Source organism: Anopheles aquasalis, chromosome 2, assembly GCF_943734665.1.
Source record: "Anopheles aquasalis chromosome 2, idAnoAquaMG_Q_19, whole genome shotgun sequence".
Lineage (NCBI taxonomy): Eukaryota > Metazoa > Arthropoda > Insecta > Diptera > Culicidae > Anopheles > Anopheles aquasalis.
Genome location: NC_064877.1, coordinates 70,232,639 through 70,250,707, shown reverse-complemented (window position 1 = coordinate 70,250,707; position 18,069 = coordinate 70,232,639). Strand labels below are relative to the sequence as shown.

General features: G+C 46.4%; 2 protein-coding genes across 3 annotated transcripts; one reads left to right on the top strand and one right to left on the bottom strand.

Annotated features, from left to right (window-relative positions):
* Positions 1 to 550: 550 nt before the first annotated feature.
* Positions 551 to 10,701, top strand: LOC126580967 (ectopic P granules protein 5 homolog). 2 transcript variants are annotated; one of them, XM_050244337.1, is made up of 16 exons: positions 551 to 600; positions 1,044 to 1,105; positions 1,167 to 2,101; positions 2,171 to 3,629; positions 3,694 to 4,025; positions 4,112 to 4,937; positions 5,014 to 5,597; positions 5,658 to 5,784; positions 5,849 to 6,664; positions 6,731 to 6,943; positions 7,010 to 7,165; positions 7,240 to 7,690; positions 7,757 to 8,498; positions 8,580 to 8,921; positions 9,000 to 9,461; positions 9,539 to 10,701. In XM_050244337.1, exons 2-16 carry the CDS (start codon positions 1,076 to 1,078, stop codon positions 10,224 to 10,226), a joined length of 8,163 nt encoding a protein of 2,720 aa, XP_050100294.1. In that variant the 5' UTR covers positions 551 to 600; positions 1,044 to 1,075; the 3' UTR covers positions 10,227 to 10,701. The 2 variants fall into 2 exon arrangements, with proteins under 2 accessions (XP_050100294.1, XP_050100295.1); XM_050244338.1 differs by lacking the exon at positions 551 to 600 and adding an exon at positions 768 to 796.
* Positions 10,702 to 10,716: 15 nt separating this feature from the next.
* Positions 10,717 to 11,633, bottom strand: LOC126580985 (putative lipoyltransferase 2, mitochondrial). Its single transcript, XM_050244364.1, has one exon. It carries the CDS (start codon positions 11,457 to 11,459, stop codon positions 10,725 to 10,727), a length of 735 nt encoding a protein of 244 aa, XP_050100321.1. The 5' UTR covers positions 11,460 to 11,633; the 3' UTR covers positions 10,717 to 10,724.
* Between the last annotated feature and the right edge of the window lie 6,436 nt (positions 11,634 to 18,069).

The following is an 18,069-nucleotide window of genomic DNA, read 5'->3' as shown; positions in this document are numbered from 1 at the left end:
TCGCTCGGTGGTCAAAAGAGGGACAGGGATGGTTTGGAATGGCAAGAGTAAGATGAGAAGATATTTTTTCGGACACCAGAAGTTGGGTAGACAAAACCGTTGAAAAGAGTATAGTTTGTGAACAGAAATTCCCTGCTTCGCTCTCGGAGGTTCGATTCGAAGCGATACAAGTGCGTGTATACAACAAAAGAATGAAAAGAGAAACAAAAGAAGGAAAACCCGATAAAAAATAAAAATCGTATACCTGATCGCAAATTAACCCAAATGAATGCGTATGAAATTCTTCAAATCATCCGAAATCGAATAGGTAAATTTCAATAAATCGATGAGCAATCAAACGATGGCTGATAAATAATGATGGCTGAGTTTGTTCGTTGAACATGAATTGTAAAAATTATATTTTATATTTTGAAATCAGAAGTTTTGGCTTTCGGAATTCGTTTTATTTCATACTGCCGATTTGATGACGAAAGCTATTTATTCGGCATTCCGTTTCGGCCGACCACAGTCGCGGTTGATGTGTACTAGGCCTCAGTGTTTTTTTGTTGACGCTGTTTTGTTCGCTGCAGCAAGCAGGATCAAACGGATTTTTGTATTTTGGTAAGAGTTTTGGGGCTCGATTGATTGCAAAATAGGTATCCAGATGTAGCTCAAAGCCCCACAGTCCACCAAGTGCCTGGGTGCATTTAATTCCGGGCGAACAAACACGGTTTCGCTGTTTGTTCTTTGTGATTTCGGCCTTGATAAGCGAAGTGGTAACTGCATCTACGCATCAGGCCAAAATCAGTTCCTGTTTGTGAGTGATGATGAGTTTTAAAGAGTTAAAGAGGTCATAAAAAGTGATAAAAATCGGTGTTTCATGAAGAAGCCTATTTGTCTGGACCTCCCATGTTGTGTGTGAAACCCTCCAAGTGTTTGTTGATCCTCGGATCGATGACCTTTGAGCTGCTGATTGTGTGCTGAGGCTTTGTTTGCGAGTGGTGATTCTAGAAAGAAGGACATTTATGATATGAAGCTTAAACTTTGATTCTTCTCTTCCACAGATATTGCCACAGATTTTATCCCTCGCTCCAAAATGGCTATGATGCAGATGAAAGAAAAAAAAGTGAGTAAACGCGTTCGCGCTGATCAAGCAAATAAATTTCAAATTGTTTGTTTATGAGCAGCATAAACATCGTAAGAAAAATAAGGAGGAAACACGACGCGAAGATGCCTTCCCCGCCGCTGAGGAGGATTTTTTGGACGAGTTATATGAGAATGAGGAAACGAATTCATCGGAACAGTGTGTGAGTTATCTAGATGAATTAGCCATAAACAGCACGGAGGAAGATGGCGCCAGTCCAGAGAACACAGTGCCAGAACAAAGCAAGCAGCAATCTGAACAGTTGATCGAACAACAGACGATAGATCGGCCACCAGATACTGGTAACCGCAGTGATGAGCAACCTGCCGAAGCAGCCAAAGACGAGATTCAGACTGAAGAAGAGGCACCAGTGGAGAAGCAAAAATCCACATCGATCTCACCGACTGCACCTCCACTGTCCATCAACGCTTCCGGCTCGGCCACCATCGATCGAACCGCAATGAACCAAGCGAGCAAAATATATCCTTCACTGCCGGCAGCGATGGCATCACCGATGCAAAGCCAGAGGATTTCGAACATCACACCAGCTTCCAAAATCTATCCAGAGCTTCCGGCTGTGAGTCAAACGCAGCAACAGCACGCAACCCAACAGTGGACGGGAGTAGTTGGAGAGCTTCATAATGGCACCCTCGTGACATTGAATCGCGAGCAAATAAGTCAGTTGTTTCCACCAAACGCGTCTCACGAGCTACATGCTTTGAAGATCGGCTTTGCAGCACGTGAGTGTCCTGCTACCATATGCCAGCAGCAAACGTTCAACGAACACCCGCTCTATATCCTGCTGGACGAGTACATGCGAAAAAGCGTTCAAGAGGTGAAGCAGCGCGAGAATCTCCGTTCATGCAGAAAGACGTACGAAAAACTGCAGAGCGAGATATGGCGCAAAACGTCGAAGCGTTTCAGCGGAACCGCGTTCTGTGCTGATGGGAAACTGGTCACGGCGTCCACTGTTGAGTCGTAAGTATTCCTAAAACATTTTTATCTATCAACGATAATTATAAATCCTTCTCTTAATCCCCTCCCCAGTGTGATGGTGCTGGACGACGCAATCGTAAAGCGGTACGAGCGTGCTGGCAAGGAAATTGAAGAGCGAATGTACGAGCTGAACAAGACTCACCTAGCAACGGCAGGAAAGGCTGCTGAGATCGAGGACTACATACGGGTTCAGCTTGGAGGTGGAAGTCAAGACACCAGCAACGGTGCTCCCAAAGTGCAGGTGGATGGATTGCGTGACATCTTGTCAATTCTATTTTATTTCCTGCGATCAAGTCGTGGAAAACCGGGCCACAAGTCTCCGAGACGAAATCATAACACCACAGGTGGGGAACGGTCGATGGGCCCGGTAGATTCCGCTGGTGACCGCGAGTGCTTTAGTGATAACGTCCGTGGATGGATGCGTATGGTGGCAAAGACGATCGTGTGGTTCGGAACGGCTGTAGATCGCATAAACGTGATGTTACAGCTGCTACATTGCGAAGCGGGTACGGCTTCATGGTGCAAAGAGCTGATATGTCCACTGCAGCCATCTCAAAAGGCGTCCAAAGTACTTACGGACGATGAGCTGCGACAGGTGCTGAAAATGCTCGAGCTTGGTTTGGCGTCACATCCCGAACGCGATTCTTTCGTGAAACCTCCGCCCGAACCGGATGACACGTGCATCGTGGAGCTGAACAGTGTAGGGCATGTGATATCTGCCTCGATTACGGATGATGGCTTGGAATGTGAGGCTGCTAATCAGCAGGCGGACTGGCTGGTGGTTGACAGTGACGGTGAAGATTGCACCGGTTCCGAACAGGTTGCCCCCTTGAAGGAGGACGATTTGAGCGGCTTTCTCGAGCAGATACCCTTTGCGGACGTGTTTGAAACACTGATCGCCATCGGTGGTGCCGATACGCTGGCTCACGGTACGATGGTGAGCTTGCATCGAATTCTCCGCTCGACTACCATCGCTCTCGAGATTGTCCGCGTGCTAGCCATCGGTCTGCGCACTTACCGTAACCAGGATCGCTACGAAAACCTTATTCGACGCCTTGGTCGGTTGATTGCTCACACGGTGCACTATGTGGCCGATATTCTGCAGATGTATCCGAATCGGGCGAATCAGAATGATCCGGCCCATAAAGAGTTCCAGCGGCTGGTAGGCCGAGCCATTTGTTCCTTTTCGTGTCTTCGCGACAGTGCCAGTTGGCACTCGCTGTTAGCTTTGCCGTTCCAGCTGCTCTCGTATCCTGTGATCTGGTGGCTATACAGTGGTTTGCTGGCGGATGTAGAGGACTGGAGTGAAGGGACAGCTCTATCGGAGCTCGTACCGAACGACGATGGAGGGCAGCGTGCGGTGCGCATGGATACGCACTATCGGCGGCTGCTCGAACGATCGTCTAAGGACGTGTACTACGTATGCCAGCTGATGGTTAGCTTGGTAGATGGTCGTGACGTTCACGCCGAGGCTGGCATTTTTCATGTCGTAGTGAAAGACTTTTTCCAAGTAAGTTACTCTAGCGAATTTGCCAAAGGAGGATTCCTTCGATTAATCCCTTCGCTCGTTCTAGCTTCTACTCCGCATCGATCATGCTACTCAGCCGGTATTGGTGGAGTACATTTTCAGTGAGCTAAACTATCTCCTCAGTAAGCATCCCTTCCTGTGTGAAGCGCTCATTGTTGAACTCCAGTGGTGCGCGCAACAAGATTCATCTACAGCGGACCGATTACCGGGTGCCAAGTATTTGCAGGAATTGTTCTGCCTACTGCCATTCCGTAACTACTCGCCAACTGTAACGTGCGTCGATAAAATGAATCAAATACTAACGGAAGTCAAGGTGACAGGTTACTACGCAGTTCTAGTACTAGAAGTGCTTCGGAGTTTCGACTATGGCGCAATTGTGTAATTATTGTTCAAAGAACAACTCAGCCGATATCAACCGAAGAAACGACCATTTAATGGACTATTCCACTTCTTTTCTTTTGCAGTAACAATGAGCTTTGGATTCCGCAGCCCATCCAATTGTACATTCTGCGCACGGTCATTGGAGCACACCGGCAGCATGTTCCTTTGGATTTGAAAGGAATGCCGGCGTCAAGTGCAGACAAGCCGCTTGTGGAAGCGTTTGACAGGCTCTGCTGGGAAATTGTTGGCAAATTAAGAGTACATCACCTCGATCAACCGCAACAGCATGTGATGCGCGTAATGCACGAAACGGATGTGGCTCTTCGTGATGTCCCAGCTGCTGAATTGTTGCCAGAGATACATGCAGGTATCAATGAGCGACGTACGATAGCTGTCTATGCAGCGATGCTCGCGACAACGACCGGCCATTGGATACCGGTGTTCTGTCAATCTGGCGCCCAGCTCCTATCCGAACAGCTCGTTGGTGTGAGCCGTAAATCGGTGTTACGATGCCTGCAGCTGATCGTACCACTGTTTCACGAGTGTCCAGAAAGCTTGAGTAGCTGTGAACCATTTCTCAATCTCCTCAGCAAAGCTATCGGTAAAGCGGCGAAGGAACGTTGGTGGTCCAGTGCTAGCGAAGGAGAAGATATTCCTGAAGAGAGCACTGAGCTGCGCGTGTACTGTTTAGCCTCAAGGATGGTGTACCTGCAGTTGCGCGATTTCCAGGCCTATGGACTAGCGTCACCTGCCCCTTTGGTGGAAGTCTGGGTTCGATGTTTGACCGCGCTGCCGGCATGGAAGAAGTGTCCGCAGGTACTCCGTATGCTTGACATAATAGCCGATCTAGCCCATCACTATCCGGATGCTTGGAATCAGATGAAGTTTCTGCTTGTTCCTCATTATTCGGTAAGAATATTGTACTACACTATTGAATATGACTGTTGACGTGTAACTACAACAATTTATACGGGTTTCATTTTAGCAAATAGCTGAAGTGAAGGCGTCTAAAGGGACCAAAGGACTTCTATTCATGAGAGGCAACGACGAGGAATCACTATACAACATCAAACCCAACCTAATCGCCCTATCCATGATGAGCTACGATTTGGAATTTGAGATTACCGAGCAGGAATTGTGGTATCGATTGCTTGTAACACTTACCAGCGATCCTACCGTTCCCATAAACGTAGCTTTGCGGCAGATATACACCCAGGACCTCGGTCAGCAGGATGCACCACCTGTTGGAGATCAGCTTGTGCTGTATAAAATCGCTCGCCAAATCGTTGCTTCCGACTTTAAGCACCCGATGCAGCTATTTCTTTGGCAGCGCTTTATTCACGTCTACTACACGATGCTACCATCCGCAACGGGCGGCCTTCCGGCTGTACACGGTGCGATAAATAGGTTGTACGAGTACGATAAGAAACTTCTAGACAAGCTGATTGCTTCAGGGCGAGCGCTGTGTGATTATTATGCCAAACTTACGCCCCCAGATAATCCAGGACGTACCAGTGATACCGAGGAAGCTAAAGCTGCGCAGGCACAACTTTATCAACACATGGCTGGGTAGGTATTTTACGAGAATTTCGGCAGATCTTTCGTGGTTTTAATAGTCACCTTCCACAGATTTTTCGAAACATGCCTGGCGTGGCTGCAAAGTGATATGCTGGATGGTTTAACCTTGAGTACGCTTGGAACGTTGCCTGCTAGCTTTAATCCTTCGTTGCTACATATGTGCTTGGATAAAACGAAGGTACGTGTTTCGGAATTTATTATGTCTCAAGCCTTATAATAACTTATAATGCATATTTTTTTAGAATTGTCTGCCTCAGTACAACGATAAGCGAGGCGAATTACACCGTTTCGTACGCATACGCGAGTCCTGGAAGTTGTTGTTTGGTCATTACTTAACTCCAGCAAAAGTACATCCTCGACTGATGGGCGCTAGTAATGCCAGTTTGTTACGGGAAACCGATCCAACATCGATACTGAAGTCCATGGAAATGCGACTGAAAGGATATGAATGCCCATTAGAATTGGGTCCATGCGAATGCGAACCACCATTCGTTCCGTTGTATCGGCTGACAGTCGATGCTGAACCACGGGCCATTGTGGCTGGTCTCGAGAAAGCGATTGAATCGGTGATACAGTTTGCTACGAGGCAATACCTACCGGCATGGGATAATGTACACCATCTACAGGAGCAGTACAGTGAACTGATTCCAAAGCGCTACTTTGAAGAAAGGGAAGTCAAACGAATGCTTACCGAGTGTCGTATGATAACCAAGCGATGTACCGGTGCCGTCACCGTGTCTGTTGCCGTCACTAAAACGATCGAGCGTGAACAAATACGTCAGAAGATGGAGCATAATCGTGCCAAATTGAACGAAGCGTTGAAAGCAGCCATCCACACTCCGGCTCCAATCATGCAGGCTCTGCATCGTGCCAATGGCCTGTTGATGCAGCTAAACCAGTGGATAACAGAGTCCGGTGCGCTTGGGATGCAAATGTTGCCCCCAAATCACTGTGTAAGGACGCTGGTTGGTTCGTTTGTGCCGAAGATGATATCGTACGGTCACTTGCACTGTCCTGCGACGGAACACGTACTAGAAGCATCTTTCGCAATGTTTATGGTAGGTTTTGTGTGTAGCAGAAAACCCGAATCGTTTTCTTAAACTGCTTTATTTTGTATTTTGTAGCGCGGTGTACCTTCGCTCGTGTATGATCCATTGGTTCTGTGCGTGCAGAAAGCACTGCAGCAGTCCGATGAGGCTATCCTTGATTTTTTACCGTACGTGAAAGCAGCCGATATTCCGTGCAGTCATATGGTACAGCTATACACCCGGTTACTCATGCAAAACTATCGCAGTAAACTCGAGAAGCGCGTGTTTCTTACCATCTTCGATGATCAGGTTGGTGGACGTGAGATTTTTGGACAACAATTCGTTCCTAATGTTTACTGCTCCCTCTTTTTGCAGTTTGACCTTGCGGAATGGTTGAAGAATAACACCACAGTAGCCACTGAATTGGAAGCGTTAGTTAGAAAAGTAATCGAAACACTATGCAGCCCCGATAAGACATCGCCAAGCACTCCATGTAATGAGGAACTTGATCTATCGCGAACGTTTCATGAGGTATTGTTCCTTGTTTTATCCCATTAATGCTAGTGATGAGCAATATGTAGTAATGCCGTTTTTTCTGCTCATAGACGCTGTTGCGCCATCTTCTGGCACTGCTGGAGTACAATTTTCCTGTGCACTATGAGCTGATTTTGCTGGAGCTACTCAACGGCTGCGAGCAACGTCATCTTCAGCCGGAGGTGCTGCTAGCAGTAAACAACAGCCTGCGCCGCCAGTGGCATGTGCCGCCGCTTAGCATCGCCATAAACGAGCCGGGTGCACCAGCCTTGCTGGACGCTTTCGTCGGACGACAGTATGGCGGTGCGTGGCGCGTCAGCATCTACAACATGGTGTCTGGTGTGATATTTCGTCTCTCAGAGCGCTTCGTTACGCAGCGAACACAGAATTGTTTGCATGGACTATATCCGGAATATCGTGCTTATGTGATGCCCCTCGCGCTGACACTAGCAACGCTCGCCCGTGCATACATCGAAATCGTTATTCCGCTACAGATCAGCAGTCTAAAGGAGGCAGAAACGGGTCAGTAGAGTGATGTGTGTCTGATGGGGATGGTTTAAAATTTACCCCTGTACATCTCGCCCACAGAAACCCTTTCGGCGTGGTCGGTATTGTGCAAGTTATTCTCTGCCTGGCTGGAACCGTATGAGAAAACCAATCTTGCTAGCTGGATTCAACAGTTCCGACCGAACGGTCAGCAGGATTTACTGCTGCCGTGGAGTGAGCTGTATGTTGCCGAAGCGTCACAAATGCTGACCGCCTTTACGTACTGCATCGAATCGCTTGTTGCGAAGCTGAACGATAGTATGCGATCGTTCCCGGGTGGCCATTACGATAGCACCTCGCGTGTACTGGAACTAGTATTTGAATGGTACGAGAGAAACTTTGCCCATCGTTCGGTGGCAAACAGCGTACTGACACCGGTGAACGTACAGTTGCTTACCCTTCCCTGGGAATCGTTACAACCGGGTGGGACAGCACTTGAGGCCTTCGAGCGAGTGCTGGATCGCTTTGCACCGGCTGCCCATCAGTTCGCGAGTCAGATCTTCATTCGTTGCCGTTGGGAACGGATGCCCGATGATTTCCGGGCAATGCCGATGGCTGATCTGCTCACGGTTTGTATAAAGCTGGCGCATGAACCGACGGTTCACACAAGCGGTCGTGCAGCTATGTTGGAGACGTTGGCAAAACTATCGGGAATGCGTTGGATTGAGTTGGAGGTACGGGCGGTCGAGCAGACACTCGATTGGTTCGTCATGTCAGCAGATCCTTCGATCATGCTTCAGCTGGGATCGTCAGCGGTGGCCACGATTGATGAAGCCATTCTCAAGTAAGCTACCGTCAAGAACAAAACAAAGGGCACAATATTTAGCTTTTCTTCATCAATCGTCCTTTAAAACTCTCATTCCAGTCTTTTGCTGATTGTTTGCGGACTACGCTATAATGAGTTCAATGGTGAGCAGGAACAGTCGAACGAAGATCAGCATCGCAAGCGGGAACTGTTTGTACGTTGTGCAGTACGCTTGCTGCTAACGTATGCCAAGCGTAACAAAAAAGCCCTCGCCACAACCAGCGGTGTAGCACAGTTTGCGGCAGCGATCCAGAGATTGGTCGAGAACATAGCCTATAGCATGATAAACATTCCCGAGGATCCCGGTAGATCAATCGATCGAAGGGAGAGCGCTAGTGGAAGTACACTCCTCTTGCAATTGTTTGATGCAATCAAGGGCTTTGTCGCTGAGGATGCGTTTCCGTAAGCACAGTATTTGAACGTAGGCCAAAAGACATGTTTTAATTCTTTATACTGTTTTGTCTTTCAATGTTTTTGCAGTTTCTTCACCAAAGCGGTACGAAACGAAATGGAAAAGGATAAGCCGGGTATGCACCTGTTCGTCACCAGTGTACTGCGGGGTTGTTTTCTGTTCAGTGATCGCATACCTCGCGAGATCCTGTTGACGATGGAGGATGCACTGTATCGGTATTTTTGCTCAAACAATCATTCCTTCCCAAGCTCTGGCCTAGCAACACCGGAGGAAATGATTCATTCCGGTTCTGTTGCTGGTCACGAGTGTGTGGTGCGCTACAGTGGACAATGGATTGCGATTCTCAATCTCGTGGACCCAATCGTGCTTAATTCTTGGCTGGTGCCGATAGAACAGTTTAACACGGAGGGAACGACATTACTTACGCTGCATCTCACACTGATGGGCCGGTGTATACTGGCCACGCGCACCGTGGATAAGCAGCAAACGTTAGTACAGTTGCAGAAGCAGCTCAGTAGGATTGAAGTCAGGTAACTAACCTCACAACAGCCCTTTGGTCGGTCGCGTCCTCATATTCGTTTTCCCCTTCATCTTATTATCTCTCTAGCACCCAGCTCGAACCACGTCTTTTTCTACTGTGGGGAATGATGGCTTACGTGCTGATGACACTGTTAGGAGCAACTGGCAATGCTGACGAGCCGGCGCTGCAAGAGTTTCTGCTACATTTACGGTCGATACTGCGAGGACCGCAGGGTACGGTGAATCGGTTGATGCAGACCGCTTTAAGTTTGTGCAAGGGAACCGTCTGTAGTCCGACAAGGCGTGCCGTTGTTCGCTTGCTGATCGCGTGCCTTACCTTCTGTCAGCAAGCCTCGAGGGTCACGTCGGGACGAAATTTCGACGAAACGCCCGGGCACACCACATCCGCCGCCGACGAGCTTGATGATGGCTTCCATGTGGTAGAGGACAGCAGCAGCAGCAGCAGCTCGCAAGGTGGAGAGCAACCGCTGGTAAAGCTATGCTCGGGCTTGAGAAGCACCATTCTGGAGATACTAAATGAGGCACCTGGAGTGTCGGCGACCCAACGAAATCCTCAATCGGCCAGCTGGGTCCCGTATTTGGAAAACATTCGAAGGCGAATGGATAGTGCCGGCCAAGGGGTTGCTTTGGCGGAAATCGTGCAAGAATGTGTAGCTCCTCTGTGCGTCGATGTAATCTGTGTGTTGGGTGGACGGAATACGGAACTAGTAATGCGATCGGCATTGCCTGTGTGGAGGAAAATGGGCTGTGTGTGAAGTAGTTAGTTGTAACATTGATTAAGGATCTAATTTTCCCTTATGGTAACCGCCAAACAATGAACCGAGAATGTGATCATGGATTGATAATGCTCTAGCAGCGCCTTAAAGAAAACTGTGCGCGTTAAATGTTTATGATTTTGATCAAAATTCCTTTATTTACACAAAGTTTATTCTTAACGTATCCCTGCAAGTGGATCTTGGAACACATCATGCTTCCTTTCGTTATATCGCTGGCAGTACACCGAAGAACCGGTGTAGAACTACGAGAAATGGAGAAGTCCGGAGAAGCGAACAAATATCAGCAGGCTATTGTGTCGTTTGAACAAACGCGCAGCAACGGCGCTTAGTTTCTAAGTCTACTTTGTTACCTATATTGCACGGCTGGCTTTTCAGCTTTGGTACGGAGTTTGTGAGGGAGATTAATAAGAAAAAACAGGGGCGAAGTAACAAATAGAACAGATAAGAGATAACAGATGATCCTCGTCTCATTTCCTATCATCCCTTCGTTTCAAGCCGAGATTCTTCCAGCAGCTGCCGTTGTACCGGTTCCTCCATGTTCGTAAGATCACACTCGAAGGTGTCGCTGAAGCATCGGAGAAAGTGCGGGGTAACGCCATCGATCGTTATAGGACCTTCCACCGTCCGCTGATCGATTGATCCCTCTGCAAGCTGCTGGGCGAGCGACGTTACACCCTTGCCGGCCAATCCGCACGGAACGATATGCCGGAACCAGCTAAGATCGTTGTCACAGTTAAGGGCTAACCCGTGGGACGTAATGTATCGGCTAACGTGGATACCCATGGCACAGATCTTGCGATCCCCGATCCACACTCCCGTGTCCGGTGTCGTCTGGGCATCCTTCAGTCCGTATCGTCGGCACAGCTCAATGATTGTCCGTTCCAGGTGACACACGTACCACCGGACGCTCGGTTGAAAGTGGCGCAAATTGAGTACGGGATACGCCACCAGTTGGCCCGGTCCGTGAAACGTTATCAGGCCTCCCCGGTTGGTGCGCACGAAATCGGCCCCCAGCGCTAGCAGGCGGTGCTCCTCTTCCTCGCTGTAGTCCCGCGTCCGGATTCCGATCGTGTAGACCGGCTCGTGTTCCGTGAGTATCAGCACGTGCGAATTGCGGTCTCGCACGTGATTAACAACGGCCGTCTGCAACTGGAGGCCCTGCCGGTAGCTGAGTTTGCCGGCGCGTAACACCCGGACCAGTCGCGATGCCATATTTTGGTCCTAGCAGCGTCCGGGCTACTTTTAGAGAACGAGAACGACGGCAGAGGGTGGCAAACGACTTGAACTCACTCTAATCACTCTTATCTTTATCACGAAATAGTTTAAAACTAAACAAAACACCCACTTTTAACTGCGATTTCTTGACTCAAAACAAAAATACTCAAACTCAGGGTTGTAGCCCGTTTAGCCGATGTTTGATTAAAATTATGTAATTTTTTAATTACCCAATTATAATTTTTTAGTTTTTTAATCTTAACCACTCCCGATTGCCGCACAGACGAGGAAAAGTCTGGTTTTCGAACCTTTTTCTTCGATCCTTGCTTTTAATAAGCCTCGATTTGAAACGCTTCAATTAATCGTAACGCTTGAGCGAAACGCTTCAAATAATGAGGGGGGGGGGGACCAGAATCGGGTGGAAATTTAAAAAATTAAAACATGCTGGAGTTCAGAATACATAATGATTTTTAAAAGACTTTGTGTGCGAAATGATACACTTTTATTTCAAGCTATTGGGATACATTGTTGGCTCGCGTCGATTCAAATTTGTAGCACATTTAATTTCACGAGAATTTCTACTCTACGTGACGAATCATCATTCTTGAATAGCTCATTCCTTGACGATTATTCTTGAAATGGTAGCAACCCATTGCTTTATTACTTTCAGCGTTAAGGTATCTTCCGTTCAAATGCGATCTTTAGTTGGGAATTTCATCGCCATTTGATACTCCAAAGGGTCACCAGCGGTTCCACTATACTTTCCGAGGGTTTTGAGGCTGTTCACTTTCGCTTCCGATCTCAAACCTGTCGAACCGAGCATATTTATAAGTTCGGTTGAATTCTTTCAGTTCCACTCAACTCATACGGACGGATCGACGTTAGTTGGTGCAATTTTTCCAGCCCCAACCAAAACTCTTTTTTTAAATCTCCAAAGCCATTCTTGAATTCAGTCCAATTACGATAAAAATCTACCGATCCATCGTATCGGTACTGGAATACGAGCCAGCCTCCACCAAACTTCTCCTGCTCGCAATACGCAGGAAACGGTTCACTTCCACTCTTGGCACGGATCAGATAGATTCCTGACACATTTGAAACCAAATCCTTGCACGATGAATAGGGTGGTTCAATCTTGGGTGTTTTTGTGATCATTGTAGAAGAGCTCACCTCAGTTGCTGCTGTTACACAATCCTTCTTTGGTAATTTGAATGAGGAATTCTTAGAGAACAACATTGGCTCCAAATCGATGACTGATTGGTTCTGTTTCGGCATCAAATCGAAGATTTAAACGACCATCTAGGTGCTGCTAACTCCGTTCGATGTTCGTGCAATTCATATTGCAGCTCCAGAAATTTATGCTGCAGGAGATCTAATTTTGCGAGTAACAAATGGATTCCGGTTCCTGGAACTGCATCTGCCACAGTTTCAACGGATATCGTTCGCTCAGTACATTGGTCACCTGCTTTCACCCAAATGATCACACAAGTTAGTAAAAAACAAACACTTAACTTCATGATTACACAGTAAACTGTTCTCCGCTAAACTAACCGCCACTGACCAGAGGTCAAATCAGAATGATAATTCACTGCTATCTGAGTAGCTAAAGTGGTAGTGAAGATGCATGTTAAAGTCATTTGCGATCTTCACATCTCATGGGCCAACAGATGGAGTTGGGACGATCATCATTAACAAGACTCAAGTAATCTATTGATCAGCTTTTAGGCAGTACATACTCACATAGAATGTTGATATACGCACTTATCGCAGACTAGCTTTTGCATGCACACTGGAACCAATTCCGTGTTAATCTTTCCAGCTATCCGTGATCGAGTATAGGGTTTTCAGGAATTTATTACATTTAATAGAATTAAGATGAATATAGTGGTGTGATTTTTATACTTCTATTTAAGTTATAAATTTAAATTTACTAACTTTAAAATAAATAAAGTTCAAACTTGCCCTTAAATAAATAGGATGATTGCATAAATTCTTACACCGATTTTTTAAAATAAATCCCAAATTAAGGTCTTTGAGATTGTTTTCCTTTTTAAGGGAAAAATAAAATAAAAAAGGGAAAACCCGAAGAAAACATTAAACCATTACATCTCATAATCAAATCGAAGAAAGTAGAGCCGAGATAGCATTGAGTAACAGAACGTGCGTGACTTTGCAGCTGCCTCCGCACTCCACGCAATGTCGTTGGCCACACCTTTCCGGATTGTGGTCATTTTCTCTTAAACGATTCTCCTATCTCTTGTCTACGATCTTGGTGTGAGGTATGATCAAGCAGCGCAGTGTCTAGTGATTATTATCGTAACCAGACGAAGGCTAAAAGACGCTATGGTCCACCAGCCAGCACCCGCATGCTGACCTTTGCAGCCCTGCAATCCAAGCCATCCATCCTTGCCCTTGCGGTTCCGTCCCGGTCCGATGGGGGACACAGGAGTGCCCTGTTGCTGCTGTGCACCTACCGCTGAGCACAGCCACACACGCAGTCTCCGGGGTCTCGAGGCAATCGAGCGGAATGCACCACGCTGATTGAGCAGTTTGGTGGGCTTCAAAAGTTAATGAAACGGCTGTTAAGAAACGTTCGGGAGATGCTGGAGTAAGAGTATAGCCCAAGAAAGGACCCTGCCCTGAACCAAAGCCCAAGACAAATGGAAGCCAAACAAAGATGTACACACATATTGGCTGGTTGACATCGAATTGGGCCCCTCACGGTGCGCAGCAAACCTTCCGGAACAGATGTTTTAATTTATGCGCCACCCCGGTGCAAGTGGGGTGGGCTGATGGGACACCCTGTTGCTGCTGCAGAGCTTTCTAGCTCCAGACATGCTGAATGGTCGTTGGGCTCGTGCTGCGTTTGTTTTGCCAGCCAAAAGGAACCATTCTCTGGCGTGCTGCTGCTGGGAGATGGTGGTGATCGCTTCGAGGAAGTGTTCTTCCTGCGCCATTCTTGAATAGCAAAATGTGGGCCAATTTAGGACAGGACCGTGTTGCAATGTTGCCAAATGAAGAAGCAGAACACGGAAGGAGTGAGTTGGATGGCAGATGGGCTTTTGATTATATCGTTAGCCGATGGTGGTAATGGACCGGAATGTGATAATTGATGGAAGGACATTTGGTTTTGGTTTTCGTACTCTTTAGCTGTTTGTTGTGCAAAACATAAGCACAAACAGGACACGTGGACACGTGGGCAAGAGCAGCAACCTTTTTTTCGCCGGAGAATGGTGCCAGTTTTCGTTAGGGTTTCCTGGAAACCGTATCTCAATTGTATCTGGTTTTCGTGCTTTGATCAGCTTTAAATCAAAGGAGACAAGATGCTGGTAAATATATGCTGTTGAGCAAACGAATCATCCCCAGCATACCAACATCTTGAACAGATTCAGACATTCAGCACACAAGTCTTTTGTTGCAATGAATGCACATGTTTCGCATTTTATGTTCTGTGGTGGTATACTTTAAGCATGTTTCTTAGATTCTTAACGTTGACATAGGCCAATATTAGGCAGGAGCCGTTTTTTATCATCGATTTTAATTTCGATACGATTCAAGAATCATGATCAAGAATCAATCGAGACAAAGCAATTAAAGTTTAAAAAAGATTGTCACAGATCTATAAAAAAATAAAGATAGTGTATTCATTCTCATAAAAATTAAATGAGCTTGATACCATCATAAGCTGTCATCAATTTGATGTTGATTTGTGAAAACGTTTTTGATTAATATTCTATTCAAAAATATCATACCCTTTACACCACAAAAGAAATACAGCATATTTAAATGAATAGCTATTGATGATTCATAGCATGTTTCTTGAATGAAGTTATTGATACTTTTGACTATTCACTATACCATAATTTTCCTGTATTTATGATTAAATTATATTCAATACTTGAAATGCAGTTCTTTACAAGCAAATTGAGAAAAAATTGAAGACAAATTTAAAAATTGCTGTAACGTATCTCGCATAACAAAAACCATGAAAACTCCCGTGAACCGATCACAAGGTGATAAACCACAAAGCCTGCTGCTGCTTCACGGTGGCAATGCGGGTGTTGGTGGCCAGCTGCTAATCTTTTGATTCGAACCCATCGATTCACATTAAAGCGACAAAGTAGCTGGCAAATGTCAATGTAATGATACTGTTATGGTAGCCCAAGTGCTGCATTGCAGAAGAATAGATTCGCAGAAACGCTGCCGATCTTATCGGGAAGTAAACAAGCCACCGGTCGACCGTTTCGTTAGCGATATTTCACTAGAAATTATGTTCATGATTGTTGTTTGGTCGGGCTTTGTTGTCTGTTTGTCGAAGGATCCCTCGATCAGAATTCCGTTTCAGCAAAGAAGACTCTTCTTCTCTCCAGCAATCCTGGGTGTTATGGTCCGGAATGAAAGGATGAAAGCAGGTGAAAGCAACCACTCGAGAGGTAATTAAGATTGATGCGCTTTTAAGGAACTTACAGCAGCATGGGTGATCCTGAGCCGATCTCCAGTTTGCTGTCCCGCATGTTAGCACTTTCAGCAGCACGCGAAGGACGAGATGAGACGGTGGAATAGGGATTTTGGGCGACAAGGTGACATGTTTGGACACTTCTTATGAATGGGGGTTTTGCCAAAAGTGAAATGTGCATTGTGTGTGAGCGTTTCAATATTTGATGCCATTTGATAACCACCGCTTCTCATCTTATTGTCATGGAACAAAGACAAGAACTGTCGAGGGTAGCTAAACGGTTTTGAAACGTATTTTCCAGATCTTAACGGTATCTATTCAGTTTATGAAGAGGATTGTTTGCTATCCGCTAAACCATTTATTTCGGCTTTTTTCGGAATTGAGACGTCTTGTATAATGGAGTCGTTTAAAGATACATTCGTTTGTATTATAAATTGCCCTGCAATCGTATTCGAAAGCTTATAGGATCATTCTGTTGTATATTCTTTTGCTTATAGCTTGTGAAATTGGTATGCTGTTCTTTTGATTTTGACACAATTAAGCTACCATTTGTTTAGCTTTAGAAATCGTGATCTGTACCACCAGTAGTGATCATGAATGGTAGAAAATCGTTTCGTAATCTTTTTCCCAATAACCCAATATGTATATGTTCTCTCAACAGCTTTCTTTTTGCTCATTATCTATCACTGTTTAAACTGAATGTCCCTAACTAGAGAGTTCGCCTCCCGATCAACCTGCTCGATGCCTGCCTCCTACGCGTTCAACAAAACCGAACAAAAGGTGAAAATTAATTAGTTCCTCGGCACAAGACCATTTTACAACGTGGATGACGCCTTCTCGTCAGCGGCACCGTGTGAAGATGGATGAGCACGAGACGGTGGGTCAGGTGCCGCAAGAACCTCGACAACACTCGACACCTTGCCCAACTGACCGCTGCACCGCCGAGAACAGATGCAACGTTCGGATCGTTCGGCGATGAGGATGACCCTCACGAACCAACCTTCCGATCGGTGGGCCGCATCGCATTTAGTCAAGCAAACAAGGAAGCCTAACTCCGGCTGCGCGGACTCTCGCGTCCTTGCGTGAGTGTCCTGAACCGTGGTGCCCCCGTTCCCGGGGGTTTCAGATCGCGCTTCAGGTGCAACGTGAGCTTCTCGGAACTCGGACGCGGTACACAATGTCAAACCCGAGGGAGGAATAAAGATGTGAAATTTATGACACCTCCCGCAGCCGGAATGACAGCCGCGCCGTCGGCCGGTGCACATTCCGCGATCGCTGGGTCGGACGGCAAAAGGTGGACTTTGATTAAGCGATCCGATTGGTCGAAGGCAGCCTCCTGATGTTGCTGATGAGAGGCATTTTATAGACTTCACACCCTGCGGTGTGTTCAGAGTGGTTGCTGCCAGTGGCTCAGTGACATCGAAGGATCGTGCAAAGGATCAGCTGCAGGAGCAGCGTAACAGCAGATTCCAGGGAACGAAGAAGAAGGTCACATAAATATTCGGATTCATTTGTTTTACGAGCTGCTAATCAATATCGAGTTCGATAAATCTTGAAGGAAAGGTCCTGAAAATTTGTCTATCCAGCCAACGTTATCACCTGCTCTGCGCTCCGACGTCTCTTTTCAGTTCTTATCTGCCCAATCCAGAGGAAACACGAACGATGCGCTAGCTGCTGTGCGCATCATTCCATTTTAATTAAGCTTCTTCGCTCCGTGGAATAAAATATTAGCCTTAGCAGAGCAGTAAGTGTTATCTAATGTCAAGCATCTGATCGCCCTGGGCAAAGATTCAATCAAATGCCTTATTCATGCATATTTGCATAATGCGCGTTAATCGGTAATTGTGATTTAGATAACTTCTGCCAAACTCCCTGAAGGGGGGCATTGTTAATTTCTGGCTAAAAAAGGTATACTTTTGACGAGTTTTTGACGATAGAACCATTCAACTTTATTTTTTTCAAGTGAATATCATATTAAACTACAACTTTCGAAGAACATTTTGGAGAAGATTTATTAAAAATGTCATTAATGGCATCAAATTTATGAAGGTGCGTCTGCAATAATATTCTGCAAAAGGTTGCAAACCGGGTTCGTCGCTTAAAGTCTTTTGACTCGGTCTGAAAACGGTGCCCATCGTAGCAGCGTGATGG